General features: G+C 38.2%; 2 protein-coding genes across 2 annotated transcripts; both read left to right on the forward strand.

Moving 5' to 3' along the window:
- Nucleotides 1-4,318: 4,318 nt before the first annotated feature.
- LOC148097032 (uncharacterized) lies at nt 4,319-11,396 on the forward strand. The gene is made up of 6 exons (XM_087834281.1): nt 4,319-4,358; nt 6,201-6,536; nt 7,112-7,162; nt 9,455-9,553; nt 9,766-9,806; nt 11,244-11,396. The coding sequence occupies exons 1-6, from the start codon at nt 4,319-4,321 to the stop codon at nt 11,394-11,396; spliced, it is 720 nt and encodes a 239-aa protein (XP_087690407.1).
- Nucleotides 11,397-13,344: 1,948 nt separating this feature from the next.
- LOC118455198 (uncharacterized) lies at nt 13,345-17,753 on the forward strand. Its single transcript, XM_087834274.1, has 7 exons — nt 13,345-13,665; nt 14,387-14,725; nt 14,944-15,087; nt 16,261-16,362; nt 16,736-16,773; nt 16,856-16,993; nt 17,452-17,753. Exons 1-7 carry the CDS (start codon nt 13,626-13,628, stop codon nt 17,638-17,640), a joined length of 990 nt encoding a protein of 329 aa, XP_087690400.1. The 5' UTR covers nt 13,345-13,625; the 3' UTR covers nt 17,641-17,753.
- Nucleotides 17,754-26,660: the final 8,907 nt, after the last annotated feature.

Genomic DNA, 26,660 nt, shown 5'->3' on the forward strand with positions numbered 1-26,660 from the left:
AAACATGATATACAATATAAATAAAAAAGTAGAAATGCAGAGCTGAAGAATTGGCCTCATCATTAAGAGAAGTGAAAGGTTCCTGGTTTACAAGTGAAGAAGGAAGACAACAGCATTAAACCATCAGAAGCTCAACATGAGAGCCTGTCACTTTTTGTTCTGCTTTATCGCTGTAATCTTGTAATTTTGTGCTTTCTCGGTGTTACTTGTCTTTGTTTTGTTTTAATTAATCATTAAGTTTTGCATGGTTGATGAAACATTTTAATGGTAAACTGTTTTAATATATTTCTTATATAGTTTTAAATATATTGTTATATATTCTGTTTCTTATGTATATTGTTATTTTCTGTGGTTCTCGTTCTCGTTTTTCTGCCGAGAAATGGTTAACTTGTTTTTGAATATCCAATGAAATATCCACCCCGGTACTTGGCTTTTCATTCCACTGAAATACATACTGTCACGACTGGGGCAGCAGTCGTGTGATGAATAAATGAGGACCCAAGATGCACACGGCGATGGAGATGCGAGTGGAGGTTTATTTACAGTGAAAATAACAGAAGTGAGGGCAGGACTGAACATAAACCTAAACTGGGTGAAACTAACAAACAAACCTGGAACATAAGGTCAACGGGAGAAACTCAGAGATGGCAGATGAGGACGGCAGAACAGGGCGACGTAGAGAAACATAGGGAATGAACACAGATGACGCGACGAGGAGCACAGGCTGACACGCAGTATAAATACACACACCAGGTAATTAGGAAATGGCACACAGGAGGGGACACAGCTGGAACTAATTGACATAACGAGACACAAACCTACAAAGTAAAACAGGAAACACACAGACTGTTTACACAACCAACTGGGGACACGAACAGAACACAAAGGAGAGACACAGGTAGGGATGATAGAAACACACAACTCAAACCCTAAGAACAAATACAAAATTAGAATAAACTAGAAAAATGATAATAATCAACTTAAAGCGCTGGGTCACCGACCCAGGACCATGACACATACCTTAGAAACTAGTCTTTAAAACAAGGATTAAAATAGATTTTGAAAATATATTTAAAGAAACTAAATGTTAATGTCATTTGCTCTGTTTGTCAAACCGGTTCCTGATGCAGCAACAATGTTACTTTTTTTAAAATGTGAATGATAATGAGAGAAATAGCACTGCACAGATGTTGACACACTGAAGTCTCTAAATATTAAGCAACACATCCTCATTTCACATGCGAAGCTCTGCCGTAAAACACACATTACCTCCCATTGCTCTCATGTAGACACACAAAGATGACAAAGATGATATTTTCTTTGTTCACAGCTTCAATCATTTCGACATCAAACAACACTTCGCAACTTTTTCAACATCAGTATTTCTGTTTTCAGTCTCCACAACAACAACAACAGAATTTGAACTTCCGTGACTCAACCATGACAGAGAGTCGTTCATCAGGCTCAGTGTCATGGTCCTGGGTCGTTGACCCAGTGTTTTGAGTTTATTGTTATTATTTTCCAGTTTCTGCTGTTTTGCATTTGTTCTTATGGTTTGAGTTGTGTGTTTAGTGTTTCTATCATTCCTACCTGTGTCCTTCCTGTGTGTTCTGTTCGTGTCCCCGAGTTGGTATTGTGAAACAGTTTGTGAGTTTCCTGTTTTACTTTGTAGGTTTGTGTCTCGTCATGCCCATTAGTTCCAGCTGTGTCTCTGCATTATTTTGGTATGTCTCTGTGGCTCGCTGTTCCTTGCTTTGCGTCCTCTGTTCCTTGCTTTGCGTCCTCTGTTTGTTAGTTTCACCAGTTTAGGTTTATGTTTAGTTCTGCCCTCATCTTGGGTTTTTTCACCTTAAATAAATCTCCACCTGCATCTCCACTGCCATCTGCATCTTGGGTCCTCTTTCATTCCACCACACGACTGCTGCCCAGCCGTGACCATAGGGAGGGAAAATGTGAAAAACTAAATATCCTAATTGCAACAACAGAGAACACAGCTAAAAATGGCAGATACAGCATTCAATATGTAAAAAAAACTGTATTCTGTCATCTGATATTCTGTATGTGAGGATCGCACAACTGAAAAAGTCTGACACGGGACCATACATGTGTCATTTGAGACAGACTGCAGGCTATAATATATGTACACAATAACCTCACTAATATTTGGTAGGATTGAGGTCAGGGTCATTTGAGAAGCGTAATGTTAGCTTGCTTTTTTCCAAAACTTGTTTTGAATTGTGTTGGGGATCATGGTCCTGAAGCTTCACCCCAGTTTAACTTAAGTTTAAACTGTCAAGCTGTTGATTTGGGGTGAAGCTGAAATATTTGGATGTAGTCATTCGTCTTCATTATTCGATCCACTTTGTGCGATGTACAGTACCACAGCAAAACAGCCCCAGACCATGATGCTACTAAGTGCTGACACATCCAAATAACTTTTACTTACATACAGTTATTTGAGCTGATGATCTTGGAATCTGCAGTTGTTTAGAAATAGTTCCAAGAGATCTTCCCAGTTTGTCTAAATATACATTTCTCCTTCTTGGATCTTTACTGAGTATTGGTCAATCCAGTCAGTGCTCTCAAACGAACCTTTTTAATGGTGGCAAAAAGAGGAATTAACTGTTGAAGTCAGTCATGATCACCAACTAGAAATTAATAGGCTTTGTCCTTGTGTAGTCAAAAAACACTGTAGATCTTTCAGAACCACTTGGTAAAAAATTAAAGTCAGTGTAAGAATATATTTGAGTCTGTATGTATACTTTTGATGTTGTGTAGAAAATCCAGAATAAATTCAAACTTGTTTACCCGGTTCTGTTTTCTTTCTTTCCTGTATGAATCGCCCACGTGGGTGATCGTGGCTCAAGAGTTGGGCGTTCGTCTTGTGATCGGAAGGTTGCCAGTTCAAGCCCCGGCTCTGACAGTCTCGGTCGTTGTGTCCTTGGGCAAGACACTTCACCCATTGCCTACTGGTGGTGGTCAGAGGGCCCGGTGGCGCCAGTGTCCGGCAGCCTCACCTCTGTCAGTGCGCCCCAGGGCGGCTGTGGCTACAATGTAGCTGCCATCACCAGTGTGTGAATGTGTGTGTGGATGATTGTGTATAGTGTAAAGCGCTTCAGGGTCCTTAGGACCAAGTAAAGCGCTATACAAATACAGACCATTTACCATAATTTCTTTTCTCAGATTTAACTGGATGTTCTGTTCATGTCCAATGATTCCAAATAACTGCCCAAACTGCCCATCTAAGTACCCAGATATGTTTCAGTATGGCTGCCGAGTAAAAGGGCTTTCCCCTGGAGAAACCTCTGCAATTTGAATGTAAATACTGATCCATAAGAACTCCGTGGACTAAAAGTTCCTGCCACAAAGTTGTACTATTGAGTAAACGAGGAAAGTTCTCAAGCAGAAGAGTCACAAATGAAGGAAGTGTCCTTATTCTTACCTGCTGCACGCAGTTAAATCAGATTTTTGTAGCAGAGGTTTCTAAGGGTAAGCCAACACATGTTGCTTAAAGTTCTGTTAAAAATAAAAGTAGTGTCATTTGCACAGCTCCACAGCGTCGGCCTAATCTCTGGCCGGTATGGGCAGAAGTCAAGAGGCTGCTGCTGGTAGTGTTGCAGTTGTGGGAAGGTTGGCCTACTTGCTTAAGTCACAGCCTGTCTTAGTATTCGTCTTGACCACATGCATGCCTGTCTGCCTGTGGTGCACCGTGCCGTCATCTCAAACTAGCAGTAAGTTTTGCAATAAGGAAATTTATATCTTGAACAAACAAAGAATTTCATTAAAACTAAATCAGAGGTAATTTTCTCTGTGCAGAACCCTTTGCTTCTAAGAAATGTTTGACTGAATTGAAATCCATTAGTGCTGAACAGTATAAATATCAGAATTTTATATCCTACGGCACAGTTAAGGCTCTGTGTGTTGAGACTCACAGAAATCCAGCTGAGTACGGCTTTAGAATAACTTTGATTGTGGAGTAAAAACAGTTGCTAGGCAGTGTTTGCAGTTTGACGGGTTTGTGTTCATTGTTTGATGCAATGAAACTACAATACTGCCATCCAGTAAATTCATACATGGAATTTAATTAAACCCAAACAGCTCGTGTCAGTAGAAACTAAATAAAGCTCCGTAACCCAAAAGGATAAATAAATGGATTCTGTAGGACCACATTTTTTTAAATGAAGAAGGGAAGAGTGTGTATCTGTGTGTGATGTGTTTGAAGGAGAAGTGTCATCATTAAAAAAAACCAAAAAAACACAAGTTCCTGTTTGTGAGTGACAAAGGAAGAGAAGCAGCATGAACCCACCAAAGCCTCGATATGAAAGTCTGTCAAGCTTTACTCGGTTTCATCTTCCTCAGTGAGTAAATTAACCTCACATTTCTCTCATTTCTCTGCTCTCGCCATCGCTGGCCTTTTTGTTTTTTTAGGAGATCGGCTGTAAGTTTTGTTCCTCATAAACCGTTTCGTCTGCGTACTGTTTCATCACTCACACGTTTGTTTCAACGTGGTGTTTAAAGCTGAAAACATCCTCCTGAGATCCAGGAGAAAAAATGTTTTGATATTTCGATTTTAAAAAATTTAAGCATTGCAGATTTCTTTTCAGAATCATTATTTATCTATTTATTTATTATTTTCTGTCCCTTGAAGTGGAGATCAGGTCTTGTTTGATCACACAATGATATGATGGCTCTGAAGTGTGCAAGTGGAGTAATACTATCAGGAGATGAAGAGAACTGTGCTTGGACAGTAGAGCAAGAAGTTTAGACGGAGGACGTATCAGCTTTTAAGGGGCCTGAGAAGGAGAAAAACGACAACACGCAACATCCATTATGAATAAGAAATATTGTATAAACTAAGACTCTGAAACTGTTGGCTTTCACTTCTGAACTGCCATACAGGACACCAACCTATGAAGGGAAACATCTTTCCAAGGCAGCCTTGTTGAATTCTGTTTAATTTTTCTTCTTGTTATTTCTCTGGACTGCCCAATCTTGAAGAATCTGTCTCAACTCATTGAATTGGCTATAAATACGACCCGGTAGACTCAGATCCTAGTCTCTCTAAAGCCACAGATATGTTGAAGAATGTTATTGTTCCAGAATGTTTTCACCTTTAATGCTAACTTCAGAAATAACCATCTCCCTCTTATTTGTGTACTGATTTTGTTTTCTAAAACCTGGTTGCCTGTTTTCTTTTTGGCGTAATGAGAGGACCACCTGTTCTGTAGTTGCAGGCAGCTTTGTTCTGTTTTCATATTTCATCCTGAAAATAAGTTCAAGCCAGTTGCAGCAAGGTTAAAAATGAAATGATAAAGACAAGAGGCACACAGTTTAATGCACTTTTAGCATATATATTATGAATAATGTAAATTGGTCATTGAAATTAAAGTGGACTTAAACAGTATTTTTAAATAACTAAATGCTACAAGTATTTTACATTTTATTTTTACAGTTTTTACAGTATTTTACAGTTTTTTGAACGACTCACCATTTAGACCTTAGGTGTCAAACTCTGTCCCGCAGCCTAATTACATTTGGCCCGCGAAGCCATATCAAATTACTATTAGAGCTGGCCTACTGGTATTATACAGCTAATATATATATTGTTTAGTATTAAGCTTTGCTTGTTCCATATCCAGTTTTCCAGCAAAACTTATTTGAGTCGATAAGAAAAGATTCATTCTTATATCTAGAGGAAGATTTTTTTTTTTCAATAAATATTAATGTTAGCCCGCGACTTTGTTCCAGTTTTGAATTTTGGCCCACTGTGTGTTTGAGTTTGACACCCCTGATTTAGACCTTGTTTTTTAAGTCAATGCGTCAACAATTTTTTCAAGCTAAAAAGGAACAGCGCAGCCTAAGTGCTGACAAACTGAAAACTTTACAACATGTGTTAAACAACAATTTCAAAAACCTCATCTGACAGACAAATACACAAAAAGCAAATAAAGAAGTCATCACAAACAAAACTAAGCCTGTAACTAAGCTTTCGAGCTTAGTCTGACCCTGATGTTTTTTTGCAGCTTTAAGGAAGAATTGAATTGAAGACTTCTGTTCACAAATTCAAAAGTAAAAGTAGAGATTTTAGGTGAAATTGAATTGAAACTAATTTCAGCTATTTTGTTTTAAATAATTACATCTTTTCAATTTAGTTTAAAATATTTATTCAGACTGCAGGTAACTGTTCATATTTTCTACAGACCTGCAGAATGGAAACACTGGACTTGCCAACGCTGAAACTCTCGTCTATGAAGGAGTGGAAGGAGGAAACATCACAGTCGAATGTAAATTTTATTTCCCAGGAAGTAAGATGTTTTTCTGCAAAAAATGTAAAAAAGGAAATGTTCTCATTGAAACACCTGATTACACAGCTCAGAGCGGCAGATACAGCATTACATTTGTAAAAATGGATTTACTGTCAAAGGATATTGTGTACGTGAGCATCACACAGCTGAACAAGTCTGATTCAGGATGGTACAGGTGCACACTGGACAGAAGTTTACAACCATGTGATTTCAAGATCTTTGTCAAAGAAGGTGAGTCTCTACTAAAAACTCTTCTTCATGTTTTTGAACCAACATTTACTTCTCAATAGTAGCTTGTTTTCTATTTAAATAAACTCCATATGTTATTACTTGCATGCAGACAAACAAACAAGGAAAGAATCAGACAAAAGACTTGCTTGTTCACAGCTTCAATCATTTCAACATCAAACATAACTTCACAACTTTCTTCAACATCAGTATTTCTCTTTTCAGGCTCTACAAAAACAGAAACTTCCATGTCACAACCACAATGCAGTGAAACTAGACTTAAAAACGAGGATTAAAATAGATTTACAAAATATATTTAAACAAACTAAATTTAAACATTGTTTTCTCAGCATTTTTAAAATATCTGTGATAATAAGAGATGCATGGATGTTGACATACTGAAGTCTCTGAATGTTAAGCAACACATCCTCACATGCAAAACACACATTAACCCCCATTACTCTCATGCAAAAGCAGGAATCTTATAGTTTTGATTGCTTCTGTGTTTGCAGCTTTAATCACGTCACCATCAAACAACACTTCACGACCTTTACTAATATCAGTATTTCTCTTTTCAGTCTCCATGACTCCTTCCACAACAACAAGAACAACAACAATACCTGGCTCAGGTACGTCATGCGTGCATGTCTGTGTGAATGGAGTGTGCATCCATCCATATGTCTGTCAAAGAACCTCATCCATGTTCATGAATGAAACATCAACAGCTGTGTAAGCACCGGTCTGATTTATTACTGAAAATGGTAAATGGCCTGTGTTTGTATAGCGCTTTACTAGTCCCTAAGGATTTAAACATTTAGTCATTCACACACTGGTGATGGCAGCTACATTGTAGCCACAGCCGCCCTGGGGCGCACTGACAGAGGCGAGGCTGCCGGACACTGGCGCCACCGGGCCCTCTGACCACCACCAGTAGGGTGAAGTGTCTTGCCCAAGGACACAACGACCGAGACTGTCCAAGCCGGGGCTCGAACCGGCAACCTTCCGATTACAAGGCAATCGCCCCACAGAAATACACAACTTTGTTAGAAGTAACAGACAACGAAAGTATTGGCACTAAAACAGAATTATCAAAGTAAAAATACAATTTATTTCATAAACGGGGACATTATATTTTTTGGATTTTAACTTTAACGTCTGTTAACTGTAAAATGGACTTGCTTCTAATTTTCTAGGATATATCAATGTGGGATTAAATTACATTTCGTAACATTAAGCTGAAACTATAGAAGAAGAAAAGTTATGACAGTGACAGTTATGAAGTGAACAGCACAGCAGTTAAATGAAATGTCAACAGCTTTGAGGGACTTTCTCAGAGCATCACTACACGTGGTCTTGATAAAAGATAAAAATTAATTCTATATATAATTATACACGTTTCACTACAACCGTCACAGACAAAGGAAAAGCTCAAGTGAGTGAGTGTGGGTCTGAGTCCTGTCAGGATGGACCTACAGCTAGAAAATGTAATCTTCTTGTTCTATCATGTTGTTGCTGGTGTTGAAACAGTGACTTTACTAGTTTATTTTTGGCTGTATTTTCAAGCATGAACCCAAAAGCAGAAGAGAGTTTGAAGCATCATCCTGCTGATAGATAGCACCAGTTTCAAGCACAACTGCTTCTTATACACATGAAGTTTAGATACAGTTACTTATTATTCTTTCTTTCTTTAAAAAAAAAAAAAAAAAAAAAAAAGTGTAGGGGCAGGGATAGCTCAGTAGGTAGAGTGGTGGCCCCACGATCAGAAGGTCGGGGGTTCAATTCCCCTGAACAGCCACCCTGAGGTACCCCTGAGCAAGGTACCGTCCCCACACGCTGCTCCCTGGGCGCCCAATGGCTGCCCACTGCTTCACTGAGTGAATGGGTTAAATGCAGAGAGGAATTTCCCCACGGGGATCAATAAAGTACTCTTTCTTATTTGGTTTCTTTGTTTTTTATGGTTTTGTTTTGTTTTTGTTTGTTTTTTTGCAAAAGCTGCCTTCAGAGGAATCATATTCTGTCACAAATCTTTAGAAGGTTTTCTTTGCAGATAAAACTAAACCATATAAGTGTCATTTTATTTCACTTCAACTCATATTGATACTGTATTTGCAAAAACATAAAATAAAATGTGGTCTTTCTGTTTTTGTTTTTTTTTGTTTGTTTTTTTTTTAAATGTAGACTCTACTATAAAAAATACTTTAGCTGTTTACATGGATTTACTCCTACTGAAATGCAGCACTTGATTACGCTCTGCCTCTCATACATCTAGATGATGAGGTGAGGATTCAGAACATTTATTCTGATTAGCGCTCAGTTCTAAACCATGAAAGTGTCAAGAAAGAGCTGTTTTTGTACACAACTTCAACGATAGTATTTCAACATGAAAAATCATTTGTGTCTACAAACATGTGTCTAACACAAAAAGTTCACGAGCTTCTGTATGACTTTATATTTTATAGATTATTTCCTGTAATGTATTTCTGTTTCCTAGTGGTAACCTGCACCGAACAGAATTCAAGACATGGAGCAGCAATTTATTTGCTTGACAGATGATCCAAGCACAGAACAATAACGTTTTTACTGAATTGTGCTCTTCCTTAAAAAGAGTAAAAGGAAAATAAATCATATTTCTTTAACAGAAGCTCTAACCAGTAAACATGAGGCCTCTCACTTCTACCAGTCTGCAACAGCGTATGATCAGTGTGTACAATTTACTATTTACAAAGACTGTTTATAATTACATCACTGCTAACAGCAAGTAGAGGGGAGAGGTAGTCATCCATCCAAAAACACCAACGTAGCATCAAATGCACACACACACAAATGCTACACATGTGATCAGGGATGGTAGTATTTCACTTTATATTTCACCAGGATTTACCAGGAACTGTGCGTCTCCGCCTCTCTTGTCTTTCATCCAGGTTTCTCCTTGCATTTGGTTATAAGTTTATCTGTGGTGGTGGTTCTGCTGCCTGTTGTTCTGCTGCTTATCTACAGGAAATGGGCTGGTGGCTCTTTCGGTGAGTTACTTTCCAACATTATCTGCACATTTGATATTCATTCATTCAAAATATTTCTTTTGCCACTGATTGGTTGCCCAGTTTACGTCACAGTTTATATCCAACAGGCAAAAGCACTCACATAGCACTTTGCTGAAAATGTTTTAGACTCTGAAAAAACATGTAAGAATTCAGTGAATAAAGTTAATAGTAACTTTCTGTCTTTTCTACAGGTCTGAACAGCAGGAGACACTCAGAACAAGGCCAGCCTGAGGTGACTTATCTGTTACTTGTTTACTCTCTTTGTCATCTTTAAAAAAAAACTCTACTATTGAGCTGGAAAGAAACAAAAGATCAGGATTTCCAATTTATGTTTATGTGCTGATCTAATCGGAAACTTTTAAGTAATATTGCACTTCAGCATGTGCCTAACATGCATTAACATTATACTATACTAAAAAACTGTTTGTTTGTAATTTGAACATTAATAATCCAAAAGAATCATCACCTGATTTTTTAAATCCCGCTCAGTTTATCTCGGTCTTTTGTGCCTTGCAGCTTAGTGTGTCACAGTTCTGGGTCCAGTATTTTGAGTTTATTATGTTTTGGTTTAATTTTGCATCATGGATTGTGTTCTTGTTCTCTTGTTGTGATTGTGATGATGATGATTATTATTAGAGTTTCATGTTTCTGTTATCCATGTTTTCGGAATTGTGGTTTCATGTATAGTTCAGTTCCATGTGTCATTTTCTGTCTCTCTGTGTTGAGTCAGTGTCTCTGAGTTGTGATTCATGTTTCCTGTTTTATTGTGAAAGTCTTTGTCTTATATTAGTGTGTGCAGCTTTGTTCCCCCTGTCTCATTAGCCCTGATCTCTCCCAGCTGTGTCTCCCTCCTGTTGCTGATTCCCTCGTTACTACCCTGTGTATATAAGCCCTGTGTTTTCCTGTGCTCTGTGTCATGTCGTACCCTCAGATTATGCCTGTATGTTTTTGGTTTCTGTATTCACTTCACGTTTGGTTTTCATGTCAGCAATAAAGCGGAGGTTTTGATTTACAATTCTGTGTTTGAGTCCTGCGGTTGGATCCTCCTCTCCGCCTGCCCGCACACAGAGCCCTGACATAGTGTTTTAGTCACAAAGTTGCTGTTTCCATCAACCCAAGTACGAAATCTGACAGCAACCGCACACTACAAGAAAGTAAAATATTTAGTAGTTTCAGAAGCAGATGTGTTTTTTCTGGATATGTATGAAACTAAACTCAAGATAAAAAAAGAGAAATTAAGACTTCACATTTTTTCACTGCTTACATGTTTGGTTGTATAAATATTTGTCCTCCACAGGGGGCAGCAGTGATCAGCTTTCATTCAAATAGTGACATTTTCAGTCGTATACTTTTACATTTGAAATAGATTTATTTTTTTGGTCTGGTTGGTAAAACAAAAGCAGCGTTTCAATGACTCTGCTGTATTACAATAAATTTATTGTATGAAGCTGATCAAACTGAAAAACTGCTAATAAATAAATAAATAAATAACTCCACTTATACCACTTCTCTTTTATACTAAGCAAATATAAAACACAGCTTCTGTTTCCGCCCTGACACTAAAACATGCAGTATGTCATCAGCTTTAGGTCTATTGTGTCACTGCTATTGTTGTGTTTCTGTCTTTTCTTCTCAGTTCAGTTAATTTATTGTTTTGTTTTTTTCCCAGATTGGTCTCAGTGAACTCTATCATCCAGTCTCCTCATGTGAAGACTCGATCTACCAAAGCCTCAATATAGCGAGCAGAGATCACGACCAAATCTACTCTACACTCAGACACAATCAGCAGTTTTCAGACATGAGCTCCTGTCAGACTGAATGACTGCATGAAACATGGCAATACTTCTGTTGTTTACGTTACCAGGCTCAGTGACGCGGATTTTGTCATCAGACTTTGAGCTCAAGGTTTTGTGCAGACGTCCACGTGCCTGCCAACTTTTAATGATGGCAGATATGAGTCATTTGCAGAGGACAGGAAACTCTACAGTGCACCAACTATGAGTTCAAGGAAATGTAACGGAGTAGCGTCAGAGACTATCTTGGTTTATTTTCATGCACTTGATTTATTTCTAGTTTTTTAAGGATGTACCTGCAGCCTTAGCATGCATTCCAAATGTTTTGTATTTAAAATCTGTGTAACTTTCCTCCAGATAGTAAAACATAAACATAACGGACAAATCTGAACCTCAGAGGAGTGACTTTATACTCTCTAATATCAAAAAGGACAAAGATATTGAAAATGAAATAACATAAAATAAAACATGTTTGCCTTTTTTTCCCCACCTGTCCTGATTGGTTCTTTTGCCATCAGAATTATTGTCTAAAGGCAAAGAAAGAAGTACAACGGATTTACTTTACCAAATAGACCATCCCAGCCTTGCCGTATTGGTCTATTTGATTCACCTTTGCTTTAATTGATTATTTTCTTTTATTTTCACTTGCTAAACACGGGACAGACTTGACTGGGGAAAAGAAAAGGGAGAAAGAAAGAGGGAAAGAAAAATAGCGGGGAAGAGGAACGGTGATAAAGGGCAAAAAACAACAAAACAACAAAACAAACAGACAAAAAATACAAATATCAATCACCTGGATCACCTGTTGAGAAAGAAAAAAGAGAAAACAAGCAAAAAAAAAGAGCAATATAATAAACAACATCATTGCGATGATCTATGTGAATATAACAGTAAATACTAAATATTGAATATTATTGTGCAGCACGTAAGACCGACAGCGCACAGTGAGCTTTGAGGTAGGAGCCAAAAAGGGTGTAGTTTGTGTGTGTGAGCACCCGTGTGTACACCTGTGAGCATGAGCGCGCGTGTATTTAGAAGGTTCCTTCATGTAATCATCTGCTGGAGGGTGTGGGGAGTCACTCAGCTATGCCAGAGTGACCGAGCCCCAGGTCGAGAGGCCGAGGGCACCCCACCCCCGAAGGAGCCCGAGCTAGCCCCAGGCTCCAGGCCCTGACAAGCAGCCACCAAGGAGTGAGTCGGTGTGTACCTGGACGCCCATCCCCGAACACAAAGAACCACCAATGCACCGATGTCTGAGGGCGTGAGGGCCTGATACCCGACCTGACATATAGACACAGACAAACAGGCGCACACAGATATAAACATCCATTCCCACCCTCGTGCACACATAGGCAATTACTCAGCACTCACCCAACATGGAGACAGACATAGAGAGACACTATACACACAATCACACTCCCCAAGCGTACTCTAAGCCCCAGGTCTACTTACCCTTGCTCCTGGAAGGGGAAACTGCACCCAGACCCAGGTGGTGTTACCCTTTTCCCTGGGGTGGAGAGAAGCAGACCACCCCAACTCCGCAGCAGCAGGGAGGCCCCACACTCCAGACCCCAATCGGACGGCCAACTCCTCCAAGGAGGAGTTGGCCGTCCGATTCTGGAGCCTCGCATGTCCCACAGGGTGAGAGGTGGACAGGTCACTAGACTGTCTCACGTGAAAGTCTTCTGACTATAATAAAAGTCTTACGAGTCCCACAAAGAGAGGAACATCTGATCACCCTAACTGTGAAGCTCAGGCTAAGCATTCACTTGATAGACAGTCTTTCTTTTCTTTTCTGTGTATGACGTCAGTTAGAGGGGATATTTTAGATGTTGAAATCTTTGACACACAGCTCAGGAAGCTCCACCCACCTGCCGTTACAAACTCATGTTTACAAGCCAATCAGGAGAAAGCTGACTTAAATGAAGGCTGGTCTTAACAGAGGGGTGAGCTGAAAGAGGATGGAGGAGGAACTGAGGGAAGCTGTAGTTCACTGTCAGACAATTATTTAAAAGAAATTGTCATTGAATTTCATACAGTCTGTTTTGGTAGAGACAACAAAGAACTCTGAAAACCAAAAGAGTAAAGTTTTGGAGGATAATTTAAATGGAAACAGACACTTATCGTCTCTGTGGTAAAACTGCAGACAGGAGGAGTGTTTATTTTAAGGAAGGGGCACATTAATAAGAGAAGTGACAAGTTCCTAGTTTGTAAATAGAGAAGGAAGAGAATCAGCTTGAACTCTTCGGAGCATCAGTATGAAAGTTTGTCACATTTTGTTCTGCGTCATCTTCCTCCGTAAGTAAATTTTCTTCTTCTTCATATTTAATTTTTTCTCTTCTCAGTGTTACTTGGTTGCTTTCTTATAAATGAAAGTTGACCCCTAAATTTTGTTCCCTGTTGAACCGTTTTAACCACAAACTGTTTCTGTCTTTCTCTGTTCCTGTGGTTAATCGTGGTGTAAGATCACAGAAATTTTGTTTCGTCCCACTGCGTTGCCCAGAAATGTTTTATCTCAGTTTGTTTCCAGTCAAATGTTTCTTCTATAATGTCTAAAAAGATTAATTTAAGGTTGCCTTTTCTCGGACAGACAGTTAAAATGCAGACTGTAGTCTTAGAATAATATATCTGTATGGAAGTAAATAGTGCTGCTTCCTTCTTTCTGAATTATTCAGAGCTTGTAATGCAACAATCATTTTTCCATGACGTTTTTATTAACGTAGTTAAGAACAACAGGGCAACACTTACGCAGCATCGTCAAAATGCCATAAACTCACAAACAAATGAAAGGTTGGTTTTCAAGAGATTAACTCTGTACAGATTTACACAGACCATCTGCAGAGAAAGACTCAAAGTCTAATGACAAGTAAAAATGTAATTTAACTGATGTACTTTTAAATGTTGCACTCAAATAAAGTGTATAAGTATCTGTTTCCAGTTTTATTTATTTAAAATACTTTATCATTGGACTGCAGTGTTTTACATGATGGTAATAATTGATTCTTCCTGTTTTCTACAGACCTGCAGGATGGAAACACTGGACTTAACAATGATGAAACTCTCGTCTATGAAAGAGTGGAAGGAGGAAACATCACAGTCGAATGTAAATTTTATTTACCAGGAAGTACGACATTGTTCTGCAAAGACAAATGTGAAGAAGGAAACGTTCTCATTGAAACAACTGATTACACAGCTCAGAGCGGCAGATACAGCATTACATTTGTAAAAACGAATTTACTGTCAAAGGATATTGTGTACGTGAGCATCACACAGCTGAACAAGTCTGATTCAGGATGGTACAGGTGCAGACTGGACAGAACTTTAAAACCATGTGATTTTCAGCTTGTCATCACAGGAGGTGAGTAAAAAAAATCTTCTTAATGTCCCTGAAGATGTGAAAGTCTCAATGATCACAGTTACATATCTTTCAAATAACCTACATGTGTCATATTTACACTACAAGTTTAGTTTCATGAGTTGTGCTGTAAACGCACATTAACACTTATTACTCACATGCAGACAGAAAACCTGCTACAAGCAGGATTATTATTATTCTGATTGTTTCTTTGTTCACAGCTTCAGACACTCCAACACCTCATGAGCCTTTATCAACATCAACATTTCTCTTATCAGCTTCCACAACAACAACAACAACACACTTCAGTTCAGGAAGCTTCACACCTTCATCAGCCTCTCCTGAAACATCGTCATCAGGCTCAGGTACATCATATATGCACGTGTGAATGTGTGAGTGTGAATCAGTCTCGTGTTTATCAAACAACCTTCATCCATGTCCATTAATGACACATCAGCAGGAGTGGAAGAAGCACTTTGATTTATTCCTGGAGTATAATTAAAAACAGTCGCGGTGAAGAAATACACAACTCTGTTAGAAGTTGTTACATTCCCCTAAAAGGGTCAAGGTAATGAGGGAAAGTAACAAAAAGTGTCCGGGTCAGAGAAAGGAGACAAGGACGCAAAAAGATTAAATTAAAGAGTTTATTTAAAGAAGCTAAACTAAAAGAGACGGACAAGCCACTATCCCCATTTAACGAAACAAGCAAAACTCAAGCATTGGTCAATAAACTAAAAAATAAGTAAGAAAAGAGCAGCTCACTAGCTGGAACCACACAAATGGCACTCTGGCCCAGAGTTCACTTTTCCCTGGGCTTAAATACTTTTATTTACTGATGTGAGTCAGCTGTGTAAAAGAGAAAGGTGGCACCTCAGGCAGAAGAGATTGTAGGACACGCCCACACAGGCACCTTCAGGAGGAGGCCCTGCTGCTAGGGCCGTAACAGAAGTAAAAGAAAAAAAAGTATTCACATTAAAATAGAATTAAAGTACCAAAAGTAAAGTACAAGAATCATTTTATTTTAAGCTAAACTTAAAAGTTATCAAATAAAAGTAGTGCAGTATGGCACAACATCTGAATGAAGAACTCGAGAAGTTTAAACCACTGGGCATTAAAGCTGAGTGAGAACATGCCTGACTTCCTCAGAGTTTCACTACATGAGTTCTTAGTGGCAGACAAAGATGTTGTTGGTCCATCAGTCAGCAGTTTCTCAGATTTCTTTCAATGAATTTATACAAGTATCAATGTAACAGTCACACATACAGGAAAGCTTCATGTGGGGTTTTTACCAAATATTTTAAAAACAATCAGAAGGCACTCGAGTATTACACGTGAGTACTACAAAGACCTTTGTTTCAAAAACAAAACATTTCCTATACTACTTCACATTTTAATGAACTTCCTTGAATTACAACATCATAAAGATAATTTTGCACAAACTGTGTTTTGTTTTGTTTAGTTTGTGTGTCTTTAGTTGCATCAGTTAACCTTTGTTGATTAAGACAGTAACACTAAAACTCTGTTCTGTTGAGGTGCAGATAAGCTGCTTTACATGATTCTGACTCTGGTTCTTATGATCATCATCTTATCAGCAACTTTGCTGATTTGCTACAAGAACAGGAAGGCCATTAAACCCAAAGGTGAGCCTACAATAAACACACAGCAGTGTTTCATCTTTTCAGCGCACATCACACTGATGTACATTAATTTCCTGGAGGTTAACCTATAAAATAAACCTGGAGATTAACCCGACATTACAGTTAATCTAAACTTATGCTGCAGGCTTCATCAGGTATGAACTCACCACCCACTGATGAATCATCTCTGCTGCTGACAGAATAAAAACTAAAATTGACTCGTGTACATTTTGTTTAAATTCTATTGTGTCTTAACAAAAAAGCTGTGATACTCAGTAAATTATCTTATAAAATCAGTAGTTTTCCAGCCTGGCTTTAAACAGGTCAGACTATCAATTATGTTAAATGATGTTTGTTTTCTGACCTGCATTTTCAGGACCTCCTGTGGAAACAGAGTACGCCAACATTACACGGGTGAGTTTTAGGAGCTGCGAGACACCTGAGCTTCATTATCGCTTTATTTGTATCAACCAGCTGGTTTATTCTCCTTCTGCAGGCCAAGCAAGAAGTAAGAGAGGGGGCCCCACAGAGGAAGGTGGAAGTGCCTTCAATTTACACCACTGCAAAAGGCCCCCAACCAGACGGAGCTGAAAACATCGACCTCTACAACCTCACCACCTGTTCTCAGAACAAAGTAGATACAACTCGTTTCTTATTTTAAACTCTGATGTCCAAATCCAGGACAAACCAGTCTGAGTAACGAAGTAATTCATCAATAATCATGGATGGATATTATACTATTATTATGCCCTGTGGATATACTGTTGCATTTCTTTCTGCCAGCTAATAGCAATGACTAGAAATGGCCCAATTCAATGCGCAGGATTTGGGTCCAGTTTATTAGGTACAGCTACATAAAAACACTTTTGTTTTATTCACGAGACATTTGTTTACTTTTTGTTTAGATATAACTTAAAGAGCAATTCAGAAAACATGGCTGAGGGTTATGTTTTTAAAGATTTCACACTCAAAATGTGGGTACAATTTATGTGTACAAGAAAGAAGGATGTCTCAGGCTGTAGCTCCATAAACCTGTATTTAATAACAAACACGTTTTTAAGGCTCTGAAGGTTGATCTCACTTTTCTTTCAGGCTGAAGACGACATGAATAAAGTTAATTATGCTGAAGTGGATTTTTCCCACATTCCTGCCACCAACAACACATCCTGTAGTAAAACGGATGAAGTCGTCTACTCCACACCTCTGGTACATACCAGGCCTTCCAACCACACCACAGATACTTCACCTCCTCTGTACTCTGCAGTTAAGAAACAGTATTAATGCTGTTGATGGCACTTTACCTGTCACAAAGATCAAGAGGTGATTATAATTCAGACAAAACTGAATGTTCTTTTCTGTTTATTGCAAATATTAATGTGCTTTCAATCAGTTAATCTCAGGTTAAAGATGTTTTTTTTATGGTAGTTGATAGTTTAGTTTAACTTAACAGAAAACTACAATTCCCATTAATATTTCCATAGAAACTCTGTAGGACAGATTTAATGAAACAGTTGCATAAAGCTCTGCAAACTGACCTGTCAGTTAGTAGTACATTGCATTTAGCTGTTGGATTTCCAGATATTAATCCTATAACCAAACCTGTGTCTGTAATCATGCAGCGTTATTAGAGATCCCTAATTGTATTTTTTACTGTGGCTAACACTCTGGATAGAGGTTTACCTCAAGACCATTCTGCCTCAACTCATGCTCCATAACTTTGGCTAACGGTGTGCATGGTTAATCATTTTAAAAGCATTTATTTTAATCAAATAGTAGTTTGTTTGTTTTTTACCAGACCTGAAAAAAACTGATACTAAAAAGAAACAAATTAAGGAAGCTGCAAAACAAAACAAAAAACAAAGGAACTGTTATTATATTATGTTATTATTCCAGTTTACTCTCACCAAAGCCATCCTGGTCCTAAACAACTTTTTGTGTATAAAATCACAGCAGAAATAAACTGTGACCTGCTACAAGCAGGTGGTTGACAAGCTGTCATGGTGGCTACATCTATCTTTCGTATACATTCTTTAACCTCCAAGGACCTGACATCCACGTATGTGGAAAATACATTTTGGGTTGTCGACACCAAAATACCCAATTTTGCTCTACAAGGGCCAGAGATCCACTTACGAGGACATTATGCTGCCACTGTACTATCGAAATTTATGTGGATCTCATTATTCTCAGAAACAAAAATCAGGTAATTCTTTGATTTTACATTCATCAGGTCCCAATCAGTCCAAATAAGGCTCACATATCATTCACTCATTTGTCTACTGAGAGTAACTAAATACGTATTACTATATAATCTTAATAATATTACATTATTATTTTTCTGAGATATTGCATTTGCACATATGTGTTCTTATTTAAAATTGGTTTTATATTTATGTTTTATTGAACAATGTTAATGTATTTGTTACAGTTTTGCTGTAAAATAATATTTCACGAGAAGGATTATACTATTTAAGTAAATAAAATGTAAGAATATTTTGATGTGTTTCAAGGAAATGAACGGTCAAAAGACATAACATGTGTTTTCTCAATAAAAATACTTCAAATCTGGAAACACATTTCTTCAGTGTCTGCATTGAAAGGCAATGTGTTCTTCATGTGTGTGTTTATCACATTTGTAAGGCAAGCAAGTATTGTTTAACCCAACATATTAAATAAAAACTTTGATAAAAAAGTTCTATGTTGAGCGCTCTATTGGCCTGTTGTTACATTTCTAGACAAAAAACAAGAAGAAAACCAAATATTAAAACAGTCTTCAGTTGGATTTGCAGTTTTTTAAAAAAAAAAAGGTGGATGCTGAGATGTTCTCAGGGCAGAAATCTTGAGGTAATCCCTCCAGTGGAATTTGGGTCTATACCGGGTTCTGCTCCCAGTTTAGTGTGCCTAAGTCTCCAAAGCAGAAATGGGCAATGCATTTTTCCAATGGGCCACATGAGAAACTGGGACTGCTGTGGAGGATCCCACCAATATGTTGAACTCAATTCTGCTCAATATTAATGTGTCTCTTTATAGCCCTATGAGCTCACACTGGATACACCTTGAGATCCCATCAAAAAGAGGATCAGAGACAAGAGGCAACCCTGGCAACGTCCAACATCTGACTTTGTCAAGGTCAAGGTCAAAATTGACCTTAAAACAGTGGTTCCCAAAGTGGGGGGCAAGCCCCCTAGGGGGCCACAGAGCATTTGCAGAGGGGGGGCGGGGGGGGGGGGGGGGGGGGCACGGTATGAATAAATAAACGAATGCTTGGACTGCTAGCATAATGGACGTGTTTTTTTGACAGGGCTCTCACAGAAACACAAAAACAAGAAGATGAAGCATCACCAAATATGCTTCCAAACACCTTTCTTCCAAGCTAAAGACTATATGATGAATCATATCTTGACTTTGGCTTCACCTGCAGGAAGGTGGTGCCAAGTAGGGGTGGATTTCAATAATTTATTTTTAACTCGACTTATTAAATCCTGAATACATTTTTAGATATAATTGTATTTTGCCAGAAATGCCAGGATCTCAGGTTAAAGCTCACACGCATCTGTGAGATGTCGGCTTCTCACCCAACGCCACGTACACAGACTCGCCATTGGGGCTGAAAGCCAACATCTCACAGCTTCTGAAGCTGCCGGTTTTGTCACTCTCTGACCAAAAGACACTGAACCAGCAGCAAAAGAAGATCAGAACTGCACTTCATGTTTGATAAATATTGTCATTAATTCCTTCTTACTTTGGCTGTTTTGCTTCCACCACAATATAATCACACTTCCTGCTCAGCTCCCCCCCTCCTCCCCCCCTCTCAGTGTATTTCAAGAATAGTTTCCAGTCTAAAAATCTCTGGTTTTTGCATTATTTGTTCTCTTATTATGCACAAGTCATGTACAGCGCTGTCGGCCACTATTTCCCCCCCAAAAATGATCTCTGACAAGAAGGCCTCATTTCTGCTGTTCAGTACGCAGAAATTTAAACTTTTTTTAAATTATGCCAAATTGCAAAATGCTTATCTGTGTCTCTAATAAAACCTCTGTAACTTTGCTCTGCTTCACTCAGCAGCATCAGGTAATGTTCATGTGTTATAATGACCAACTACTACTGTAATTTTGGAGATGTTATCTCCTTATACAGTATAGTTACAGTAGAGTTATAGTGGGATGCAAATAATATCAGGCAGATCCTCTCGCAATTTGTCCCCCTGGACAAACAGTATCCCACGGTTGTTTATGTTTTCAAGCCCATTTTGCACAGAGAGGTTTTTTTTTTAATGTATTGATAGCAATGTTGAATATTATTACACAGTAAAAAAAACAATTACACATTGAATAATTACACCATAAAGATGGTTTGTTTTTGTTATTCAAAAGAGATAAAAGTTTATTGCATTGTAACCTGTGATTTATTGCAGTTTACTTTTATTTGTTTAATTGTTTACAAAAAAGTTTGAGGTGTAAAATAAACAGCAATAGAGTTTGAAAACAAAAAATGGGTGTGTGTGGTTGGAGGATATATTTTTTCAGGTGGGCACGAATATTTTCTTATAAAACAAAGGGGGACCTAGCAAAAAAAGTTTGGGAACCACTGCTGTCAGACTCCACAACAAAGACTTTTGCAGCTGATCAAACACACACAAACACACACAGGTGCAATAAGACTAAGTGCAATACTCTTTTTCTGACAAAGTTTACAAAGTCTTTACTCAGTTGCATATAGCATTTGTATTCTATTTTATCCTACTGTATACTTTATTTTATTCTATTTATTCTATACTAAACAGTTGTGTACAGTATATTATTCTTATTGTATTCACAGTATTCTCTAATTTTTGCTATAACTTTGCACTGTCCGCTTTCAGCTGTGACAAAATAAATTTCCCATGTGAGGGACTAATAAAGGCAATCTTATCTTATCTTATCTTATCTTATCTTATCTTATCTTATCTTATAACAACAGAGTAGTAAGTGGTGCTGTTGTGGAACAATCCTAAATGTACAGAGAAGTTTTAATTGGTCAGATATGATTTAAATCAGAATCACGCCTTTGATTCTGACTTCATGTTCCAGATGAGATAAAAGGATCTTTTGGTGAAGTGTCAAGCAGCATACAGGTCTAGAAGCTGTAAAACTGCAGGGACTACAAAGATCAGCAGTGATGATTTTCAGCACAATGCAACAATATTTCTTTTTCAACCTTTATCAACAAAAGGAAAACTGACAATGAAAACTGTCGGTTTAACCCTGCCTGGGCTGGCCTGACCTGCAAAGTTTAAGGTGTGCACTGCACAATTTCCCCCACAAGGTTGTGCTGTTGAGTCAGGTAAGTTCTCATGCAGAATTGGCATTAGAAGAAAAGTGTTTGATTATCGCTTGAAGCTGATGTTGCACAATGTAGCAAAACAATTTAGCAGCAGACAGTAAGCTAACACATGTTGCTTCAAATTCTCTTATAATAAATGGAAATTAAAATTAGTTTAAACAACACAATTTTCATCTAATCACAGCAGAGGTAGTGAAGGTAGATGAGTTTCCAAACCTTGGATAAAGCCAGTCTCCTGGAGAGAGGTTGGACTATATCCCAGTATCCCCTTGGCTTGCTACCAATACGTTGGTGTTTCTCCCTGTAGACGAGAGGGTTTGTTCCCTGAAACCTCTGGTCAGGTAATGGCCGGGCTTCTTGGCGTCTCAGGGTGGGGTGCTTCACCTGGGGACTCCCATCATTCTGGGAGACTTCAGTGCTCATGTAGGCAATAATAACGTGACCTGGAGGGGCACAATTGAGAGGAACAGTGTGTTCTGTTACTGAATTTCTGTGCAAACCACAGTTTATCAATGACAAAGACCATGTTTGATCATAAGGGTGTCCACCCCAGGCCAGAAGGTCGATGATTTTACAATTGTATCAGCAGATCTGCAGCTGTATGTTCTGGACTCTGGTGAAGAGAGGGGCTGAGTGTGAAGCGGCGTGAATGAGACTCAGCAGCTCCAAGTCTTAGGACACCTCAGTCAGAAGTAGGTGGAGTGTCCACCCCGGGTCAGGAACAAGTTATTGCCCCAAGTGGAGGAGTTCTTGAGGTCTTGTTCACAAGTGAAGACAGAGGATAGCAGGACATCCACTGACAGATTGGTGTTGCGGCTGCAGTGATGCCAACGCCATACTGGTCCATCATTATTATTATTATAACTTTATTTCAGACATATACAGCCTCCTGGGTGAGGTGTTCTGGGCATGTCCCACCAGGAGGAGGCCCCGGGGCAGACCCAGGACATGCTGGAGAGATTATATCTGTCAGCCTGAACGCCTTGGTGTTCCCCCGTATTGGAGGTAGCTGGGGAGGTCTGGTCTTCCATGCTTAGGCTACTGCCCCCATGACCCAGATAAGTGGAATTAGTTTAGCTGTCACTGAAGTTTAAAATTAACACCATCCAGGCTTTGATTTCACTGAAACATTCTAACAGAGCCTTTAATGAGCTGCCATCATTTCATTTGTATCTCTGACCTCTGATGGAGGAATCAGACAGTGAACAACCAGCAACATCAGTTACAATGTGTTTCCTCAGCACACTTTAAAATCAACTGGGTTTTACGAGCCATTTATAAATAAGGGCGTTATGTCTCAAACAAGTGACAATTTTCTTACAGAAAAGATGAACAAAAATGTGCGCTTGAACTTCACAAAGCACAGGCTACATAGCTCACTTCTCCTTAATGAGCGTTCACTTTCTGTATCTTAAATACTCTAAAATACAACTTCTGCTTCTACCCTGAAACTCAAACTTTACAACAGCTCATGGCCGCAAAGTTTTCTGTAATTCATTCCCTCACATATGAGAAGGTGAAACTGCAAATTTTTTGACCTGTTCTGCTTTTTCTTATTTTCTGTCAGACGCACATTCTTATAATACTCACATTCAATATGGCCAACTGAGAACCTACCTGATTATTTTTGCTGACCATGTCCAGCTTTATGATCATAATGTACCTACCTTCTGATGGTTCCTTCAAGTAAATAAGGTGCAGTGTTGAGATACTCAAATGACTTCAAACTTGTTTACTGAAGATGAAAGTGACTTAACTGTACTCAGATGATCTTCACGATCACCCAATCTCAGTACAATTGAGCAGCTTTGGGATGTGATGAAGTAGGTGATTCACATCTGGATGTGTAACTGACAAATGTGCAGAAACTGCGTGATGCTATCATAACACTATGGACCGAGATCTCTCAGGATCTTTTCCAGTACAGTTCTGAAGGCGAAAGGGGGTCCAACCCAGTACTAACATAGTGTACCTAATAAAGTGGCAAGTGAGTGAATAGATTTTTGTTGAAATTTTCTATTTTGATGGCTTGACACTGAGGAGCTTCCTCTCTGTCAGTGTCAAAGCTTTTTTAGTAGTCGAGTTGCTTTTAGATGATGCAGTGTTTTCGGTTTCACACGAAACTGGACTACAGCCAGACAGCTAAATGAATATTAATTTGATCAAGTCTGAAAAGTCTGCTTTGTTAGACACAGGACAGACTTCCAGAAACCAAAAGAATCAACTTCTGAAGGACAATTTAAAAGAAACCCATAAATAAATGGACACTTAATCTTTGACTCTGTAGTAGAAAAAAAACATCAAAGTGCAGGAGTGTGAATTTGAAGGAGGGACTGCGAGGAGAAGTTAGAAGTTCCTTGTTTCCAAACAGGGAAGTAAGAGAAGCAGCATTAAACATTAAGCCGTCAGAACCTCGAGATGAAACTCTGTCACATTTTCTTCTGCTTCATCTTCCTCCGTAAGTAAATTCTTATTATTATATCTTATTTATAAAAATGTTTGCAGGTGTTGCACTACATCAGAAATAGTGCTGAAAGCAGAAGCAGAAGCTGTCTGTGAGTGAATGTCCACAGCTGGATGCTTCGATACTGAACCGCGGTCACAACAGCCACACTTTAAAAAAAAGTTTGTGCGCCTTCAGCGTTTTGTACGCTACAATATGGGTTCGGTATTCATGGTGGCTTTAGGTGCACCTCGTTAATTCAGCAATTAACACATCAGAATGTTTAAAAGGCTGGTTCAGTTTAATTTTGCTTTCTATAAACATCTGTAATTACTTTGTTGTTCTTTTTGATGCAGTGTTTTATGTAATTCAGGTTAACATCATGACTATAAGGAAGCTTTTGACAATTTTTATGTCAAAACAAGTTTAATTATTTATCAGCAAATTCTACAAAATTTATTTATCTATCATCTAATTTCTTCATCTGTGGATTTTCAAATACAAGTCAGTGGGATAATACTGTGATTTTGATGCAGCAGTAACAGAATTACAGTATACTTTGTTTGAATGAGGACATACCCACCACTTCGAGTTTTCCAGGTAACTTCTGGCTTTCAGTAAAGAATAAAAGGTCTTGGCCAGTAAGTCACGTTTCTGTGAAAGCTAAACTGCAGCAATCTAACTGTGGGCAAAAGACAACAACGTTATTTGTGCCTTTTTACTAAGTTCAAGAGGAACAGCACAGCTTAAATGTTAACAGACTGAAAACTGAATATTAAGCAACTATTTCAAAAACCTGAAAGCAGATCAATTTCTTATCACAAACAAATAAAAGGTCAATTTTTAAACTTTTAACTCTGAGCTGAGCTGTTCTTCAGCAGATGGCTTGTGTCGATGTCAGGAAGAAGCAGGATGATTTTGTTCAAATGAAAAATATAAAGAGAGTGAATTTAAATGAACTACTTTAAAATGTTGTTCTGAATTACACTGAAAAATCATCTGTTTTAATTTAATAAAATATCATCAAACTGCAGTTTTTACAGGAAGTTGGTAATAACTGATTGTTCATATTTTCTACAGACCTGCAGGATGGAAACACTGCACTTAACAATGATGAAACTCCCGTCTATGAAGGAGTGGAAGGAGGAAACATCACAGTTACATGCAAATTTTATATCCCTGGAAGAAAAACATTGTTCTGCAAAGAAAAATGTGAAAAAGGAAATGTTCTCATTGAAACAGCTGATTACACAGCTCAGAGCGGCAGATACAGCATTGAATATGAAAAAGATAATTTTTTAACTCCTATTGTGCACGTGAGCATCACACAGCTGAACAAGTCGGATTCAGGACGGTACAGCTGCACACTGGACACGAGTTTTCAACCATGTGATTTTCAGCTTGTCATCACAGGAGGTGAGTAAAACAAATCTTATTCATGTCCCTGAAGATGTGAACTTCTCACTGACCACAGTTACTTGTCTTTTAAATAACGTACATGTGTCATATAGTCACGCAACAAATTTAGTTCAATGACTTGTGCTGTAAATGTCATCCAGGGAAGGACGGATGTTGTTTTGCTTTGCTGTGTTTTAATGTGAAGTGTGCTTATTTATTTTTTATATTGCATGTTTTGGTTATATTTTGTGCAGTGTTTTATTTATATTGCATGTTTTGGTTATACCGTCAATTTGTCCTGGAGAGACTCCCCCCTTTTCCCGTTTTACTAATTGGACACACCTGAGAGGAAAGGAGGGAGTGGTGACTTGTGCTGTAAACACACATTAACCCCTATTACTCACAAGCGAACAGGAAACCTACAGAAAACATGATTATTATTATTATTCTGGTTGTTTCCTCATTCTCAGCTTCAAACACTTCAAACACTTCCTCATCAGCCTTTTTCAGTATCAACATTTCTTCTGTCGGCCTCCACCCGACAAGCAGTCTGATTTATTCCTGCACTATAAGAAGAAAAAGCCACGGTGTAGAAATACACAATTTTCATATAAGTAAAAAAACAAAAACAAAAAACCCCAAAAAACAAAAAGGTATTGACATTAAACTAGAGTTAAAGTATAACAGTAAATTAATCTGAACTTATAAAAAAAAAGTGAAGTCATCAAATAAATGTAGTGCTGTAAAGGGCGTCAGAGTGTCACTACATGAGCTCTTGATGCAGACAAAGATGTGATCAGTCAATATTTGACTTCAATGGTTCTCAGATTTCTTCCTATGAATTTATATAAGCATCAGTGTAACAGTCACTCAGGAATGTTGCATGTAGGTTAGTTTTTATTGAACATTTTAAGCAGAATGAGGAGGTGTTCAAGTCTTACCAGCAACCATTACAACATGACATGATACACATGACAAACATTTTTTTAAACTAGTTTTTATTTTTTAAAGCCCCCACTTCAGATGTTATCAGTTCATGCTATGTCATGTTTTGGTGAATCTCCATGACTTACTTAAAAAAAGAAAAATAAATTAAACTTTGAATATGTATCTGTGCAACTTTATTGATAAAATGTAT

The sequence above is a fragment of the Neolamprologus brichardi genome, chromosome 20 (genome assembly GCF_056152115.1).
Source record: "Neolamprologus brichardi isolate AB-2024 chromosome 20, ASM5615211v1, whole genome shotgun sequence".
In the NCBI taxonomy this organism is placed as follows: Eukaryota; Metazoa; Chordata; class Actinopteri; order Cichliformes; family Cichlidae; genus Neolamprologus; species Neolamprologus brichardi.